General features: G+C 24.8%; 1 protein-coding gene across 2 annotated transcripts; it reads right to left on the reverse strand.

Annotated features, from left to right (window-relative positions):
- Positions 1 to 338: 338 nt before the first annotated feature.
- Positions 339 to 19,624, reverse strand: LOC135923727 (calmodulin). Of its 2 annotated transcripts, XM_065458639.1 has the most exons (5): positions 19,397 to 19,616; positions 19,321 to 19,351; positions 19,130 to 19,273; positions 5,914 to 6,156; positions 339 to 1,023 (listed from the first exon to the last, which is right to left on the reverse strand). In XM_065458639.1, exons 1-5 carry the CDS (start codon positions 19,397 to 19,399, stop codon positions 995 to 997), a joined length of 450 nt encoding a protein of 149 aa, XP_065314711.1. In that variant the 5' UTR covers positions 19,400 to 19,616; the 3' UTR covers positions 339 to 994. The 2 variants fall into 2 exon arrangements, with proteins under 2 accessions (XP_065314711.1, XP_065314710.1); XM_065458638.1 differs by lacking the exon at positions 339 to 1,023 and having other exon boundaries at positions 5,855 to 6,156; positions 19,397 to 19,624.
- Between the last annotated feature and the right edge of the window lie 572 nt (positions 19,625 to 20,196).

The following is a 20,196-nucleotide window of genomic DNA, read 5'->3' on the forward strand; positions in this document are numbered from 1 at the left end:
TAAAGTGTATAAAATAATCTTTGTGGGGGTGGTTAGAAAGTATCGCTGATTTTTTTAAATATCGGAATAAATTATAATCATTTTTTATACAAAATAAGATACATAATATAAATGTTATCACAAAGCATATTTTGTTTCAAAATTCATTTTAAAAAAATCAAATATTTATAAATAATAATTTAAGGTCTGCAAATATATTATTAGACAGTTTACATGTTAGGTGCTAAAATAAAATTTCAATAAAGCACTTCATAATAAGTTTTAACAAAAGGAGAAAAAAATGGGTGGAAGTAAATCATTTATTCTAATTAATCTTCGTAGCAAAATTATTTATCTAATCAAAGTAGATTTATCTATGTGTGACAAAAGGATAAAAAAAATTAAATAAAGAAATCAATAAATCTAAAGAATTATATAATGTCGAGCGAACAGATAGAAGAAAACCAAGAGGGAAAAAAACATTAAAAAAAAATATTTTATACAATTATCGATTTTAACCTCCATTTTTGCCAAAAAACAAAATTGTTTTTTGTTACATGAGACTGAAAAAAAGTAATTTGTTGAGAACGCAGTAAAAAAAATATTGAATTTATCTGGATTGCGAATATAAAAATAGAAACACATCATAATGATAATAATTTTAGATAAAAATAAAGAACACTTTGTATAAAAAACAATAATTTTGTTTCCTATTGTTATCTTTCTTTTTTTAAATAAAAAGAAATGTAATATGTATAATTCATAGTATTTAAAAATAAATAATAGGATTGGATTAGATTAATTATGAGCCGATAGGTATTGGTGAGAGCGATGAAAATAACAAATAAAAATAATATCTTTATTTTCTCCGGAATAACTTGTTCAACGAGCGATTTAAGTTTTTTGTTTATTAATAAGAAATTAGTTTTTTATATAATTAATATCATTTGAACAGAAATTTTTTTTGTTGTTGAAAGGAAAAAGGGAATGAATGGATTCGTTGCGTATCAAATCGTTACTTGGAGGTCATCATCGTGACAAACTCTGGATAAATAAATTTAAAATAAAAATTTATAAAATATTATCGATAACCAAAAAATTGATTTGTTATTTCAAATTTTAAAAAAAATGTTTGTTCGAGATATTTGGCTTAAAAAACTTAATATTATTATTTTTTATAAAACATTATCGATAATCGCTTGGAAAATCTCATCCTATCAATTTACTTATCAAATATCAACCCTTGTATTTTTTAATTTGTTTGGCATAGGGCGAAAAAGATTCTTATTTATCTTTACAAAGTGATTAAACTTGAAATATTTTTAAAATTTGAGTAATATAAAAAGTGTGTTGCTCCCTATTCGCGTTTTAGCTTAGGGTGAATAGTTCATATAACAATATGCTAAAGCATTATAATGTGATCAAGATCATTTATAATTTGTCAAGTTGGCGTTGAAAAATGGTTTTGACACTAATTGAGAATAATATTAATGCTTTTTTTGACGTTATAATAGATTTTTATTATAAAATTCAATGAATTAAATTTATATACAAAAATAAAATATAGTTTTCCAGGGACGCTCGCGTTCTTGGAAGTTCTAATAAAACATAACATATTTTCTAGGAGAATGGAAAAGCAAAAATATCTTTGTTCCAGGTCCCTGGTTATAAACAGTTATCATAAAAAAGGAAGATAAAATTATCAAATAATGTTATATGATAAATTAAAAATATGACAATTCCAAAATAACCTTATAAGTTGTGCATCCACAAATAACTAAAAATATTAATGTTATAAATGAATATTTAATAAATTTATTAAAATCTTTTTTTTATCGATCTTAATTATATATTTTTTAGGGCCTAAATATATAAATCTCGCGATTAAAGCATTTTAAAAAAAACAAATTCAATACAGATAATATTAATGTTTTTAAAGCCATATAAAATATTTTATCTTTCAGTCATCTTATTAAAATCGATTTTATAATAATTTACAAAATGTTTCGCAAAATGATAAAACTAAAAAAATTATTAACATTATAGGTAGTGAGATAGATAAAAAAAAATTATATTATGCTCCTAATCTTAATCAAACCCCTATTTTTTAATTAATGTTAAATTAAATTTCTGATTAATATTTTGCTAAGTTTTTAACCGTTATATATAAACATCGGTAAAAATATGAATAAAACGTATAAACACAATATGTATTTCAAAAGTTTACTATTTATAATTAGCACACGGTGAAGATAAAATAAATTTCAAGTTTTAACTGTGATTTAGATTAATAGACCTAGCACTTTTTAACAAAAATAACTCTGGACATTATTTTTTCGCTTTCCATTAGGCCGTCATGGCAGTATATTTCAGGACTCTTTCAACCCTATCATTCTATCGGTATTTTAAGTCAGAAGTTACATCCAGAACATTCTCGTTAATTTATATTTTATTTGAATATAAAATTATAATGTCAAGAAACTAAATTAAAATTAGAAAGTAATATTAAATTATTAATTATATAAAAATATAAAATAGACATTTTCATTTAAGATTTGATCTATTTTTTTTATTAAATCACTTATATTTTTACATCTTTATCTATTTAAAATATTTACGGCCGGGCTAGTTTCAAAAACTGTACAAGCTTTAGAAAACTTTTAGGGCTTGTTACCATGGACAAAAATATAAGAGGTTGAGGGGGGCAAGTTCAAATTTAAAATATGGGTAAAACTTAGCAAAATATTTTTAAAAACCTTACTATATTTAATCATATCCGAGGTAGGTTGCTATAAAAAAAAAAATTAATTTTGTCGAAAAATTACTAAATTTTAGCAGCTAGTTCATGACTAGAAGATGCGGAGAAACTAAATCCGATATTCCAAACATGATGTATTATTATTTTATAATCGATACTCTATCTATTAAAAAAAATGTTACATTTGTTGATTTGAAATAGTATTTTTTCTCCTTATATTATGCGTTTTATCAGTTTCTAGTTCTACAATTTCATTATCTAATACAATATTATACAAAATATGGAAAAACCATTATATCCTATACTTAATTTTTTTTTAAATAAAATAGTCGAAAAATATTTTTTTTCAATTTATTTGATTTTTAAAAAAATTTAAGATAAACAATTTTTACGCTTTCTCGATTTTGTGAAAAGAAATTTTTTTAAAAAATCTATATTTAACGGTTATTCAAAAATTATATTTTTCAATCATTTTTTTAAAACTTAACTAGTATTATCAATTTGTGTTGGTTGAGGACTAAAGGAATCGGTCAAATTAAAGGGATGATTATCTTAAAAATTTAACGAACCCGTTTTATTAACACCCTAAATCCAAACTAAAAAAAACGGGGTGAACTACTCCGCAATTAAAATGAAGGCCTTATAAGGCCTAAAATGAATTATTCATTATTCGATTAAAAAATTCGAATATGAATAATGAAAAAAAAAATAATCAAGAGTAAATTTTTATTATTCAATTCGAAGTTCGAAATTATTTGTAAATATTCGTAATTTTTAGGAAATATTTTATTTTTTCTTTAGTATTCGTAAGTAAAAATATAAAGTAATTATTAAATTTTCCTAGTAGATTTTTTTATTTTACTTTTATTCTTCTTATTTTTATCTTCCTAAGTTTTATTTTATGAATATTACATCTTAAAAAATAGCACTAAAGTATATCAAGTTTTATTATATAAAGGTGTTTAAAAGAATGAAACATCGCAAAGTAAAACACTTAATTGTTGTATATATAATAATTTTTTTTAAAATATCAATATTAATTATATATATTTTCGGATAAGGTTCTCAAATCATTGGGGTTTATTTCGCTTGTTATTTTCTTGAGCTAATGAGAATTAGCTTAGTTTTACTAAAATCTTTAAAGGTGTCATTTTAAAAATCAACATGTGTTTATATTTTTTTTGCAAAATATTTTTTATAAACTTTAGAAAAAATTTAGAATCGAATAATGATTTTATTATTCGATATCTTTTTTTTTGTAGGCTTACATATAACATAATAAGGAAAGTCGTATAACGGAGTTGATCACCAATTTTAAAAAGAAGTTAGGGATGAAGGCCGATTTCAAAAACCTAGTGGACATCAGGGATGGAACAAAACAAATACAGCCATTATCGGTTTTCATGAAAACAAAAATTTTTTCAACTATTAGACTAGTCCATGATTACGATCTGAAACCCGAACCGTTTTTAAATTATTTGGTTTCGGAAGTTGGCTTAGAGTCATAATGAATTTTCATAAATAATTTTCCATCTCAATTAGATTGTACGGGATACAGGATTTAATACTATCTTCCATATTTAAATCCAACCGGTCTTATTTAGCCTTCTTTTTTATATTTATTTTTTAAAGTGAAACTTTATAAATTATGTGTTCTTCTTTTTGTATAAAATCGAATGTAGTAAAATTAATATTCCGGGTAGGGACGTGCAAATAGTACCTCACCAGGTCTCTGATAAATAGTTTATAAGGTCTGTTATCGGAACCGGCCGCGTAAATAATTTAAAAAATGGAATCCATCTAGTATCCGGAAAATAGAGATATCATTTTATTAAATAAAAAAAGAAATCAAAATGAAGTGTTAAAACATGCACCCAACATGTTGATTATCATATTTTAAAAAATAAAAATTTAAACATTAAATAAACCCTATTTTATTTTAGAACCGGGATTCCTGAACATTTTAAAATGGATTCTAGTATTATAATCTATGAGTAAATTTTTTTTACACCTTCATGTTTTTCTATTTTATAAGCCCTAATTTACCAGGGTTAGTCTATAAGATGTCTAGGTTAGATTAATATTATTATAATTTTATTTCACTAATTATATTTTAAAAAAAATATAATTATAAATTATCTAGAATCTAAGTCAGGGGTTACATGATAAGTACTATAAAAAATCATTATAACATTGTTCTCAAAAAACAGTCATATTTAAGGCTATATTAATTTTTACCACTACCATTATTATATAATAATAACGTGTTAATGCATAAGGCTAACGTCTAATACATGCGAATATTTACTACTTAATATTTTGTTATGGTAAATTAATGAATCAAATAGTATATTATAAAAAAAACGTTGAAAAGTGTAAGTGATCAAGGTTTAACTTTATAAAGCTGTCTTAAATATAACTATATCATTTTTAAAATAACCTTGATATATTTTTCAAGGCGAAACAAAAATCAATGTAGGCGGGAAAAAATCGAGCATACTTGTCTAATTAGAGCCCTGTTAACTACCCAATTAGTGTAAATTTCGTAGATCCAAATCATTGACTAAAAATCTTTTATTTAATTTGTGCCTATGTCCTATTAGAGCGGAAAATTTTAGGCCTATTAAGTGCTCAAAAATTTTTGGTATAAATAAAAGGCTAAATTATTTTATTATTTACTAGGGTAAATTTTCGTTAAAATATAAAGAATTAATATATTTATTCGTTTTTCACTCAGGTTAAAATATGTATAGGAATAGTAGTTAATTGTAATCTTATTAATATAAATCTAAAAGGCTGCAATTATATATTTAAGAAAAACAAAATATTATTTATGAAGGTTAAAGGTAAAAAAAAACTAAAATCTGTGTAATTAAAAAATGTTGTTTTATATTTAAAATTTGATCCGTTCCAAAACCCTTTATAGGTGGTATAAAAACAACTTGTTAAATCCTGCTTAAAAGCCAATTATCTCGAATGTTTTTACATAAAAACATAGTTTATAGGAATGACTAGAATAATAAAAAACAAGGTTTATATTAAAATATTATTTATTTTTGTTTTCTATTGTCAAAAGAAAGGAATTTTTATAGATATTACAATAAGATATTTAAATACTTTTGATATTTAATTTGGCCAAACACCAGATCGATTCAGGATGGGAAAAAAAGTTTTACCTTCGTAATTGACTTGTCCGTCGCCGTCTATGTCGGCCTCGCGAATCATTTCGTCGACTTCCTCGTCAGTGAGCTTCTCGCCTAGGTTGGTCATAACGTGTCTCAATTCAGCAGCGCTAATAAAGCCGTTGCCATCCTTATCGAACACTCGGAACGCTTCTCGAATCTCCTCTTCGCTGTCAGTGTCCTTCATCTTGCGAGCCATCATAGTCAGAAATTCGGGGAAGTCTATTGTCCCGTTTCCTAATTAAATATAACAAAAAATTAAATGTCCAAGCCTAATACTATAAATTACTATTTTAACAGAAAAAAATTCCTACGTATGCAATTATATTTAATAAGCCAATATATTGGCACATTGTGGTAAAAGTTTTTAATTGATATAAACATTAGAAATAACCTTTATTCTTTGCGGATTTAGAAAAACAAAAATTATTTTAAGGTTTTCTTTTGATATTTCCATTTTAGATTACTTATCATCTTCTGTTAGGTGATCATGCCTAATAAAAGAAGTTATAATCGTTTGATAACCTAAATATTTTCTATTATAAATGAAAAAAAAATATGATCTTCTGGCTATAGTCCAACACAATGGGAGCTAAAGCCCCGTGTCGGATTTATTTTTTCGGGTTCCGATATGAGAAAAAATTTTGCCCGATCGATCTAGGAATTTTTTTAAAGATCAAAATGTGAAATTTATCCAGATTTTTTTTATTAAGAGTTGAATAAGTATATTTCAACGAAATCGGGAAAATTATAAGGGTCAAAGAATAATTAATAATTTTATGGTTATTCTTGAAAATTTCATAAAAATATTGGGAAAACAAAATCATTAAAAATTTTATCGAGCTCTTCAGTCCTGGATTAATTTCAAATTCGACCGAGTCCAAGAAAATCGGTAGGATCAGGTTCGGATAGGTCTATGGATGACTTTAATGGGAGCCTAGTTTTTGAAAAATTGAATTGTCAAATTTTAGCTATTTTTTAATTTTCTATAAACACGATTAGATCAAATTTAGGATATCAAACCCGTATAGTTTGAAATTTAATTTTTTTTAAAAAACGAGTGATGCGTTTTAGTTTTATAAATATTATAAATCATAAAGCTTTTTGAACCACAAGATGCGCATGGCAGGAGCAGCGAAAATATTTTAAAATTAATTAGTAGTTTCGTTATTTCTTATGCATAATATAAACCCCTCAAAAAAGTTTATTGTGTAATAATGTTTTAGGTGAAACGTACGACATGAGTAAAATCTTCATTATTTTGGTTAATCCTAATACACCGTATAAATAATAAAAAAAATAGCCTAGTTCTATATAGGAGACTGGAAAAACAATTTAAATCTACAGAAAAAATCTAGCATGTTTACTAAAATACAATATAATTTAACATAACTGATAAGTGACTTTGTTAGTACAGTTTGTTAACATAGCGAGTGTTAGTTAAATGTAAATGAATTAATTCGTTTAAAGTTGACAAAGCTAAGAAAAGGTTTAAAAAATGCGACAGTAAATTTTCACTTTCTTTTGAAAAAGCAAAAATTTTGCAACTGAATGAAAAATTTATTTAAAAAATAAAATAATCTGACGCAGATAAGTGTATCTATCATATAATTGTTTTTTAAAATAAATATCAGCAGAGTAAATTTTTGATTTTAAAGATTATTATTAACGAGATGAAATCATTTAAAATTATTAAGGACTAAGAACATCCATAAAAAAATCAAACATGTTAAAGCGTTTACTTTTTAAAGTAAAATGAAATTTACATTTTCAAAAGTTCCCTTTTTAAAAATAACCCAGAGACAGTTGCATTTCCTCCATATGAACATAATTATTTACATTACATAAAGCCCTCTATACCCCTCAGCCAATGACATTGAGACCCCCCCCCCCAATGAATAAAATATAAAGTGGATTCTGAGTATGTAGCAATGGTTACCCTTTTGAAATCTTAACGAAGTAATTGCATTGCACCTCCTTTTGTGATAGAGGCCTTAAATTGGCAACATTAGTTGCATTACTGTTTTATTGTAATGTACTCTTAAATATAAAAATGATAGGCATGCAGCGGTGTGGCAAGAGTCAATTTTAGGAGTTAAAACATATTGGGTATTCTAAAAGTTTGACTTTTTTGATAATATTAATAGTAAAGATAAGGTTCATTAGAAATATATAGACGTGGTGATAATTAAATATAAAGAAGAATCTATATTCTATAGTTACAGTTTAAAATAAAATAATTTATGAAGCGATTTGAAAAGAAATATAGCATTTGATTAATATGAATGAAAGTATTGGTTCTCTTTTATAGAACAATTAATAAAAAAGCCTACAAAATTATATTAGTAAAAATAAATTATTATAAATACATCACATTCGCAGAGCAAATTTTAAATTGAGATATATTTTTTATTCACATTTGTTAAAATATTTATCATAATATATAATTCAAAAAAAAATTCTTTGAAGAAGTAAAAAAAAATCGAATATTTATGGTGGAAAATAAACATATTTTACATTGCACGATGATAAAAGTATGAATAAAAACGTTTAAAAAATTGGTATGATTGAATAGTGGGGAAAATAGATGGATAACAGTAATAGCGAAATTGGAAAAACTTTTTTATCCATCTCGCTAACTCTGTAAAGAACTTTCTGCCAAATGATGCTAGTCTAACTTTAGAATAAGAGGTAAATAAAAGGTTCTAGTGAGCTGTATATTTTTTAAAATGTGTGCTACCAATATAGTTTGATAATGGCTAAATGTCCGCTAATTCTACTCAATCTTCAGGCACTTGTCGAAGAAAATTCGCTAACATTAAAGCGTTTTTATTTATATTAATTTCTTCAACCACGACGTCAAAATGATAGTTTTCACTAAAATGATAGTAATTATCAAACTATTACTGCCACTACAAGAAGGGAGTTTTTAATATATGAAAAAAATAACCCGGATATCGCTAATAGACTTAAGATTCTTTTGGCGCCAAATTGCAATGGTCTGCATAAATCGGAAATATGCCTTTAAACAATAGAATCAAGCTATTTATTGATAGATAACCTGTTTAAAGATTAAAGAGCCTGTGAGGAATTGCTGGAATCTTTTTTGTGACCAAAGAAGCATCTGTTGACAGATTAATATTTAAGTGGATAAAAGCCACAAGAAAATTTTGTCAAAATTGAAATCTAGATAAAAATATGAACAATATCAAGTATAATAAATTCTATTTATCAATTCAAGTTTTTGTTACAGAATTTGTCAATCATGTAAATATTATAACACTAAAATGATAATCAATGCATTAAAATCGGAACTAATTGTGGTCAGATGCTTGTCATTTTGATTACACTTATTATTACAAGGTTAACATAATATTTTGAAATTATATACCAATTAGATGATAAGTCTGCTTATTTAGAGTATAATCATAAAGGAAATTTTTTACACTAAATTAAAATAAATCATATACTTTTATTATACTATCAAAGGTGATCAAAATGGCGAACAGCTAATTTCAAGTCCCCGTTTAAAATTTCAAAGATTACGATTGTCAATCTAGCATTACAAAATTTCATGTCATTGGTTTAAACTATAAAAATTACAAACGAAAAGGCTATGTGAGTAAAATTAAACGCGTAATCATTTGTGATAGCAACCGTTTTATTTCTATTTTATCAAAGAAGGTGGCAAATGAATTATGTATTAATTCTTAGTCAACATTAAATACATAGTCAATATCCATTTTATATTTTTATCTTCAGGTAAGGTAAGGGAGGGAAGGGAAGGGGGGGGGGGGGGTTAGAAAAGATAAATGTCTAAAATGTATTGAATTTTAAATGTATTTTTTTGATCCCAAAAAATTATCCAAATTATTTTTTAAAAACATTTATAATTTTGAAAATATAACACGGTGCATAATGACAGACTGTTTTTAAAACAATTTGGGGTTTTAAGTTTAAATGTCAACTCCATATTTTCGGGACTAATTTCAAATGATTAAAAATATGAATATCTATTTCTTTTTAATTAGTTTTATTAATATTAATAATAATTTTAAAAATTAATCAAAATCTCCTTATCATTTAGATGTACTTAAGATAAATATAATATATTAGGCAATAATGCAGACATCTAATATAGATATAATGAAACAAATATGAACCCTTGTCTTAAAATTCAGGATTATAGTTTGCAAGTGAAAGAAAGTTCAATTAAATAATGTTGATATTAAAGAATAATTTTGTAAATTTTGGTTAATAAAATAACTTATCTCGCAAATTTCTTATCTTTTTGGAAGATATTCTTCATTCAAAGGCAAAATTAATTTTTAATTACCTTTAATTTATAACTCATTAATTATCATACCAGAATTTCATTTTAAAATGTTCAAATTTTTTAAATTTACTTTAAGATGAAGTAATAATATAGTCGCATTATTAAAAAAGTATTTTAAAAAAATAAAAAATTTATAATGAAGAAAATTATTAAAAAAATATACAAATATAAAAAAAAATAAAAAGATTGAAAATCAAGATATTAATTATCTATAATATTTAAATATATGAGCAGATAAAGATGTGACAAGCACTTCGAAGATGGTGGAATAAAAGCGAGAACAATGGATGATTGTTTCAGCATAAAAGGATACAATATCATGGTAAACGTCAAGACGATATGATGATAAACATAAACAAGGAATAATGAGATTTGTGGTATGGGTCAATCAAATAGCATTGTAAACGTTAGGACGATATGTTAAATGAGATGTAATATGGCAATAAAATAGCACCATAAACTTTTGGATGATCCATTTGACAATAAGTAATGAAAGATATGAAAATGGCCAAAGTGAAGGAACAGATTAGATGAAGATGCATAAGAACTTTTAAATTTATATTGTATATGTGTAATATAGATGTATAGATGAAAAATATTATTTTTGCAATTTTATATAAAATTATATGAATCACAATCAAAGTTGAGCATTATACCATGTATACTATGCTTAAAATACAAGATCCCTTTGTATCTTGTACTAAGTATCTTTTTGCCATTTTTAATAAGTTACTTATATTATATCCATCATCTAGCATACTTTATTTTAAAAAGAATTTCGTATCGTTTGCAATGGTAAAAGATAGATGCCTTTTTATTTTGTTTAAAAAATTCAATATTTCACTTTCCGTGGATTATTTATTATTATTTTATATTTTGGCATGCCAACTTTATTGTTGATGTAAATTAGATCATTTCAATTTATGATTTCTTGTCCATATTTTTTATTTATCAATGAATCAAAATAATCATCTTATTTGGTGGAATAAAATATATTTGTTTATATTTAATAGTCCAATTATCCTTTCGTAATGAGCTGAACATTTTGGCATGTCCTTTGGACACAGTAGACTTGGTATAAAAATAGTCATATTTATGTAATTTCGATTTATATTTATTGAAATTTCTTATAATGATGTTTCTTTTGATTTTTAATATATATATCGTAAGAGTATTTTATTATAGTCGTCGTAATATAATGCGTTTGTTAGTGTTTTCGATATTTTGAAAAGATTCTTAACAACTGAAAAATTTGGATAGTTTCTTGTGGAAGAATAAATAGGATTTGATCGATTTATTTGAAATTTATCTTTCAGTTCGTTGAAACAGTTAACATATATATCTGGTATTTCTCCACGTATTTCCATTGGTAATTTATACATATACATAACTCAATTTCCACTCGAACAGGGTGATATTGATATATGTGAATCACTGGATTATATTTATCCCTCGTCGGTTTTATGGCTTATTTCAATAGCTAATTTTCATACTAAAATAATCTTAAGCAAAATATACAAATATCTATATTTTTAATAAGATACCTGATATTGTATCTAGGATAGATTTTTTTATAAAGATCGATTCTTTTTTAAGGATCTGCGCAAATCTGATCGCTATATGTAGTGTTGTTAAACGGCTCGATTTGAGCCGATTTTGAAAAACGGCTAACTCAACATTATAGCCAGGAAAATATTGCCTAAGTATCGAGATCTAGCCAATAGATGTTCAATCCTATGTGCCATCTATGAGCAAAATCTTTAAGCTTGCATAATATTTTTCTGGATAAAATATTGAGTTAGCCGTTTTTAAAAATCGGCTCAAATTGAGCTGTTTAACAACACTAGCTATATGATAAGGGCCTGAGGGTATTGCATGGATGTATGCGTATGTACAAGGTATGCATTCGTAAAAATAGTAAACCTAGGTAGTGATTTCGAAACCTAGATATAAGTTATGTAGTTTTCATAGCGTGAGAGTTATCCAATAATGCCCATATAAATTTTGTTAACAGATGGTATCTCGTGTTGGAAGATGTAATTCAATCATCATCTCCCTTGTTACTATTAGCTTTTACGTTTGGTTAGGTGAAAATGTTGTGTGATTGTAGTTTATTATTTTGATGAAGAGAATTGCATTGTATATAACATATCGATCTTTTGAGATTCGTGAATCGAAGATATAGAATATAATTCGACTCTGTTTACATTTTGTTGAAGATTTTATGTAGTTGTGGGTAACAAATTTGGCGTTAAAAATAAGAGGAAGAAAGTCCGTTATGTTTAATATTTTTTTGTGCCGTAATAAGTAAATTATCCATCTGAGGCATCCAGTTTACTTGAGGTTAGCGTAATCGCCTAAGGAGATTTTTCAGCTAGGCCAGTAATTATTTTTGCTCGATTGGCTGGTAAAATAATTTTGTAAAAGTTGACCCGTCCGTAATTATTTTTTTTTGAAGATATAAATTCGCCTAATTCTAGACTTTACGAAGATTCGCAAAATTTAACCCCTGTACAAACATATTTTGCATAAGGTGTCTGGCCCGGCCCATAATATTTTCCCGCCTGGCCACATCAATCTCTGGATTTCATGCCTAGTCAATTCATATTTATTCATTTATTTTCATGGATTAATAGAAATTTTTATATATATAATGAATTCGATTAATTGTAATTTCTTGAACCCGAAAAAAATAATCTAATTTGTTACCGATAATTTTTTTACATGGTTACATATCAATATAATAATAAATATTCCAAATGAAATAAATAAATAAATTGGCATTCAATTCGTAAGTAAAATAATAACAAAATCGGCAATAAACATATTACCTTTTGTGCTTACAAAAAATAAAACTTGTGATGATTATTATAACTTTATCTGGTAGCCTCAAAGAAGTAAATTACTTTATATTTGGCCTAAATTAATATGATTCAAAATATTTCATAAGAAATCACAAACTTTGCAATAAAATATATTATATAATTAAAATTAAATGATTCAATTAAAATATCGGTAGTGAAAAAATTTTCAAGCAGACGGTCTTGTAAAAGGAAATAATTTTAGGCTCGTTTTAGGTTTGTAATTAACCCTACCCGGCTCACCATTTACGACCCGTTGCGGGCCTGCAGGTCTTTTATATTAAAATTAGTATATTTCTTTTAATACCTATCCTAATGAGTAATAACTAGGGATGTAAAATAAAATGTTTTTTTATAAATAAATGAAAACGAAAAACTGACTTATATATCAGAATCAGAAACCCTTGACACTATAAAATTCTGGGAAGTTCATTAAATAGCACACTCCTTTTAAACTCCAATTTTTTAAATAATTTTCTTGGTGCAACTAAATATCATGTTGTGATATTTAAATTCCTTTGATTAAAATTTGATCGCAAAACTATTTTCTATAATAAAAAAAATTATATTAAATAAAGTTAATTAGGAATATTGGTTATTATTGAAATATAACGATAACTAGTTACTTTTTTAAAATGTAAGTAGCAGCTATAGCTGGTTATCTTTTTAATAATGTAACTTGTAACTATAGTTATTTGCAAAGGCAATTTTTAATAAAACTAGTTTCTCAAACTTAATTTAACAAAATGAGCGAGTTATAAAATTACTTGTGATAATAAAAAAAATGTAAACAAATCACTGGTGTATGATTATATTTAAGATGTTCGCGAAATAATGAAAAATTTATAAAATAAAATATAAAACATTTTTTCATCCGTCATAACCTTTAAAAATGTTTATAGAGAGATATTCTATATTTTTTGTTTTAATTCATTGAGGAGAAAAAATTATATAGAATATTGTAAATTAAATACACCCTCTGGCGGTCATTAAAAAATAATAAACAATAATTAGACATTGTATTTTATGTTTTTTTTAATAAATAAAGTTGTATTCAAAAAATTATCTAGATAAACCAGTTATATTAAATGCTATAAAATAAGGTTATGATAGATTCATCCTGATGTTCGATTTGCTGTAGTATTAAAACCTCAAAGAGCAGAGAGTTATTAATATTGTTAGCATGCACACTTTATATTTATTCAAATACATTAAGGATGTTATTCAAATACATTAAGAATGTAAATCTGAATATGTAAGTAGCCATTTGTCCGGAAACATTGCAAAATATTAAAAATATGAAAATATAATATTCTTTTAATAAATCGAATATTCCAATATTCGATCTATTTAGGTGGGATCTAGATGTATTCGTTTTAATAACCTATTTGTGGCATACCTGCATATTTTCCTACCTCGATGGGATTATTTTTACTTTTTTCTGCCCGGCCTGCGTTTTTTTAAATGTTTATTTATTCTAAATAATTAGATTCGTATTTTGTAAAAGTTTCTAAAGACAAAAGAATCATTTAATTAATAAATCGTGTGATGTTGTAATTTTTAAACCTAGTTCTGCTTATTATTTTAGGCCAGGTCCAAATATTAAAATCATGTCATTAGGGCCTGTTGTACCTTTAAATTATTATTTTTGGGGTAAGATGTGATACGGCGTATTTTTGAAATATAAATCCTTAATTGGGATTCGATTGAAGGAAGCGAAATATTTTGCAATATTATTTATCTATTTAAATAAATCATCTCATATTTAAAATAAAGTAATAGTCCAATATATATCCCCAGAATTTGATTTAGAATTAAATTATAAATGAGGAATCAGAATTGCTTCATGTAGTTTATTAATATACCCAAATCTTGTATTATATTCAAAATTATTGTACTCAAGTTATTGTTAAATTTAATATTTTATTTTAACTTTGTAAATCTTTTCCACTAACTCTTTTATTTTAGTTTATGAATACTAATTTCTAATATAATTTATTTATCTAAGGAATAGCATATCCTTACGCTGACAAGTTGTCGTAGATTTTAGTTCTATATAACTATGGAAAAAAATAGAATTTTGAATAGTAAACAAGTTTAAAATATACTTATTAAAAACTTCGAAATCTTTTATCATTAAGCGTCAAACAAGATAGGGGAATTAAATTATTTATACCATGCAAATCATTATTCAATTACATACACTTGATTATCCTTTTTTTTAACGAATCAATAAATTTATAGATATCCATTCCCAGACATGACATCATTTAAGTCATAAAATATTGGATATTATTTTAAAAGCAGACGATTTAAATTAAACAATTAAACAATGATGTATTTAGTACGTCATAATTTCTTGCTCAAAGGGATAAACATCTTCATAATTTGTATTCCATTTATGAGGAAATGAATATGTTTTGAAATGTTCAAATTTATTTGATATATTTATATTAAATATCTGCAAATCCCGGCCTGGCCCGTATATTTTTAAAAATCCGGTTCGGGCTGGGTCGATCGAGCATATTATGTTTTCAAAAAATACGGGCCTGGCAATTAAAGCACTGCTCAATTGTAGTAACTTAACTTGGAGATATTAAGGGTTCCATTGACATTCAATTAAGTTATTAAAAACTACCGAGTAATATTTATATATAATTTAATATACATATAAAGGATATGCATTCTATTTTTTCTTCAAATGTTTTTTAATGTGGTATTCATAAAAACACTAAAAAACAAAAATAATTTTTTTATTTAATAAATCGCATATATAATTAACTGTTCTAATATTAATTAAAATATATTTTATATTTTAATAAAGTATCAACAACATATAAAAAATCTGAGATCGGGCGTTTTAAAAAATATTTATGGGTAATATGGTATGATACATGTATTTTACTGTTTTTCAATATTCTTATCAATAAAAAATAAAGTATTGCATAAATATGGGTAGTAGAATCTTTACTTTAAATAAGAATATATAATATTAAAACAATTACATTTTGCTAATAAATACTCATTATTTTTTAGTATTTATATCGATTTTCTATTGAAAGCCAAATAATGGCATTATAATTTTTTTTCTACAGATTCATATTGAAATTGCCATAGCATTAGTATTAGCTTATACTGTCCATTTATTTATTAAAAAATTAAAAAGTTTATCTACATTGAGATCCTCTATTGAAAAGTATTTAGATAAAATGTGAAAGGCATTTTGACGAAATGTGAGGCCTATTTGCCCTGCATTCACAGATAGTGCAAATTAGCAGCTAAAAGCTTTAGATGACAAGTGAAAAGTATTTAGATAAAATTCCTTTCTATGAGGTCTACAACAGCCAATGATATTGACTACAGCTGGCTTCAATTATTGCACACTTTAAATATATGAATCGCCAGTTTAGGGGGGCCAATATTAAAAATAGATAATAAGCAACTTTTCTATCTAAAAGAATAAATTTTAAATAATTTATATCTCTATCTAATTAATATATGCTTTATGTGCTTGCTCAAAATATAGAAATTATCCAGACAATATTTTTAAAAATCTTCTACATCGGCATCATTTAATTTAAATTATATTATAAAACAATAATTATCTCAGCAATCTAAAAATCTTACCATTTGTTCCCAAACATGGTAAAAAATAGTCACAAGGAATAAAACAAAAAAAATGGTTATTTATATAACTAATATAAAAAATTTATTCTAAAGTAAATTTCCACAATTTTTATGATAAAATAAACAAAAAATATAAATGGGCTAAATTTAAAAATTAAACTTTACTTTCTAAATCAAAATTGGGTACTAAAAAAAATATGACAATCAAATTACTGTTAAAATTTTAATGACATAAAATTATTCCGTCAATATCTGGAAAATTTAAATCTTTTTAAAAGATAAAATTGTATAAGGGGTTTTTTTTTTCATTTGTGTTGCTTATAAATATTATAAAATATTGTTTCTTTTCTTATATAATGTATGTTTTTATATTTTATTATAATATAATATTGCTTGAAGGCAAATTTTAATAAAGGCACATAAAAATAAATCACCTTTCCTATGTAAAAATATTATTATGTAATTATGATTACATTGGATAGATTGAAAACATTAATAAAATAATTGTCTTTGTATTTTAAATTTAACTGCTTTTAACAGTAATCTTAGTTGGGTCATGGAGAAATCGGTTAATTCAACTCAATCTACAGGTGGGTGCTGAGAAAATTCGATTTGCATTGGTGAGTTATTTAAGCTCTTCTGAAAGCTGATCTATATTTTTTTAAACCAAGATTAAGAGTATATTTTTTAGCTAAAGATTAGGTTTTGCTGTTTTAGCTGGCTAAAAATTAAATAACTAAAATATAAAAAAGGAACCAAACGTTTTTATATAAAATAATTTTTTTACATTTGATAAATGGTAAAATTCCATTAAATAAAACATTCAATAAATAATTTAGATTGTTGTATGATTGCAAAAAAAGGGTCATTTTTACAGATATCAATAAATAGCTTAAACATGTCAATTAATTATTAAGTATTTTTCAATAATTTGAGTAAATTATCTAATTTTAGCTAAATAAAATAGTGTGCAGATAATCATAGTGTGTGATAATAACACTTTAACATTCAATATCATAAAATCTAGGTATCAAATAGTTTGTTATGAAATTATGACCTATTATCATATTATATTTTTTTTAAATTCAACAAAAGATAAAAACTTTTTTATGTCAAGTAAAAATCAATTTTTAGATTGGGCCAGATGGGTGAGTCCAAAATTAATTTAACCTTGTCTGGTTAGATGAACACTTCATAATTTAAGCAATATCTACAAATGGTCTTTGAATTAGGCAGTTAATTATTTTTTGTCAATATATTATCCATAAACTAAAAAATTGTCTTAATTAAGACCATAGACTGAACTCAAACCTCCAAACTCTTTTCCAATTCCATACCAGCCCTAGACATAAAAATATTTAAGTGCATGAACCTTAACTTAATATTTTTCCTTTAGGAGTTAATGAATTTTAGTCATTCGATTTCTTCAACACTTAAGTAAAAAATTATAGGTTAAATCTAAATTTGATTTATTTTTACTAACTCTTAATAACCACTATATATTTAGATGATATTGAAAGCTTTTTTACTCTTATTTCTACAAAATAAACTTATCATTTTATTTAATTGTTTTGGTAACTTTATATGTAAAAAATACATCAAATTTGGACTTTTGGTAAAAATCTCTAAAACCTGGACCTGTACCAAATCCTGCAAAATTTTTGTCTGGTCCCAAACCCTAATTCTGACAAAGGTCAGACAAACCCTAATTCTGACAAAGGTCTAACTCAAACTAAATAAAATTAACCTGATTTTGCCTGTTAACACAAATATATATTATGCTCATTAAATTTATATCTATAACAAAATTTTATTTCCCAAAATTGTAGTAACTGTTTGAGCTAGGCCTTATCAATTAAATGCCGCATAAAATATTTAAATTTCTTTTAATGCTAGATATGTAATAGAAACCCCACAACCCCAATGATACAAGAAGGCTCAAGCCAAATCTTTATGGATAGGGAAAAAATGAGTGGAGAATGCTACAATAAGAATCCTATATTTATTTCATGGACATCTTTATAAAGCAAATAATTTAAAAATGCTTTATAATTTTAAAACTCTTTTTATGTGAACTAAAACCCCATAAATCTTTAATTTAAAAATTACAGATGTTTCAAAATATTTGTTTTATTTGCATAGTAAAATTAAAAAGCTGTAAAATTATTGTCAATCCATGTCAATTTGTAAAATTTATGTAATCAAAAATAGAACCTAAAAAATTATTCAGGAACTGTTTAATCAAATATTCAAAATTTCTGTTAATATAATAATCATTAATTTAGGTGTAAAACATGGGAATATAAAAATATCGATTATAGTTAGATTATAAATCAAATTTATATGTAATATATCTCTAGTAAGTATATATATTTATATATTATACCATCTGCATCTACTTCATTTATCATGTCTTGTAACTCTGCTTCAGTTGGATTTTGTCCTAATGACCTCATAACAGTTCCTAATTCTTTAGTGGTTATAGTTCCATCCCCATCTTTGTCAAACAATGAAAAGGCCTCTTTAAATTCTAAATATTTTTATAAATATACAGGGTAAACATATTATGAGTTTTACCTGCTATTTGTTCTTCTGTTAATTGATCCGCCTATTAACATAATAAATTAAAATAATATAAACTCTTTACTCTTACCATTTGTATATTATTTTTAGTATTGCTTATTATTGTATTAAAGATAGGTCAATGATGAAGAAATAATGTAATCGAACACTTTTAGAAGAGGCTAAGTGGAAAACAAAACCGATATAAAATCAATTTATTTGTGAATTATGTTTTAATCATAAATATTTATAGTTAATATATGATGGAATATGTGATACAGTTTATTTTTTTTATGTTTTTAGTCTATTAAAGGTAAAAGTTTGTGTAATTGGTAAATTATAAATAACAAAATAATAATAATGTTTACGCGCAGTAATATAATTTTTAATAAAAATTTATGCTTAGAAACATCCACATTGTTATTATAATTTATATAATTCTAAAATCGATATTTTTTAATAATTGATTATTGATATTAGATAGTAAAAGACATATAAAATCAATAAATGGAATCAATTTTATGTTATTTACTCATCTGTATAGAATTATTAAAGCAATAGTTATTTAGCCTATACAATTTAAATTAATATTCATCTGTTGTATTATATAGCATGGTTAAAAATCATATTATAATTAAATTTAGTATATTATTAAATTTAAAATATTTCATTTATTATAAGAAGTATTTCGCTATATATTAAATATATACTAAGTATCAACAAAATCAATATGTAACTCGTAAAAAGGATATCTTCCATTATTGTTATGTGATTTACTAATTTTTCAATTACCCTCTATTTTTATGTGGTCATTAAATTATTGACTCGGTAAAAACCGCAACTTTGTGCATATTTCGTATATTGCTTCTATGTTGTTTCAGATGATTAAAA

The sequence above is a fragment of the Gordionus sp. m RMFG-2023 genome, chromosome 2 (assembly GCF_954871325.1).
Source record: "Gordionus sp. m RMFG-2023 chromosome 2, tfGorSpeb1-WG-v2, whole genome shotgun sequence".
Classification (NCBI taxonomy): Eukaryota; Metazoa; Nematomorpha; class Gordioida; order Chordodea; family Parachordodidae; genus Gordionus; species Gordionus sp. m RMFG-2023.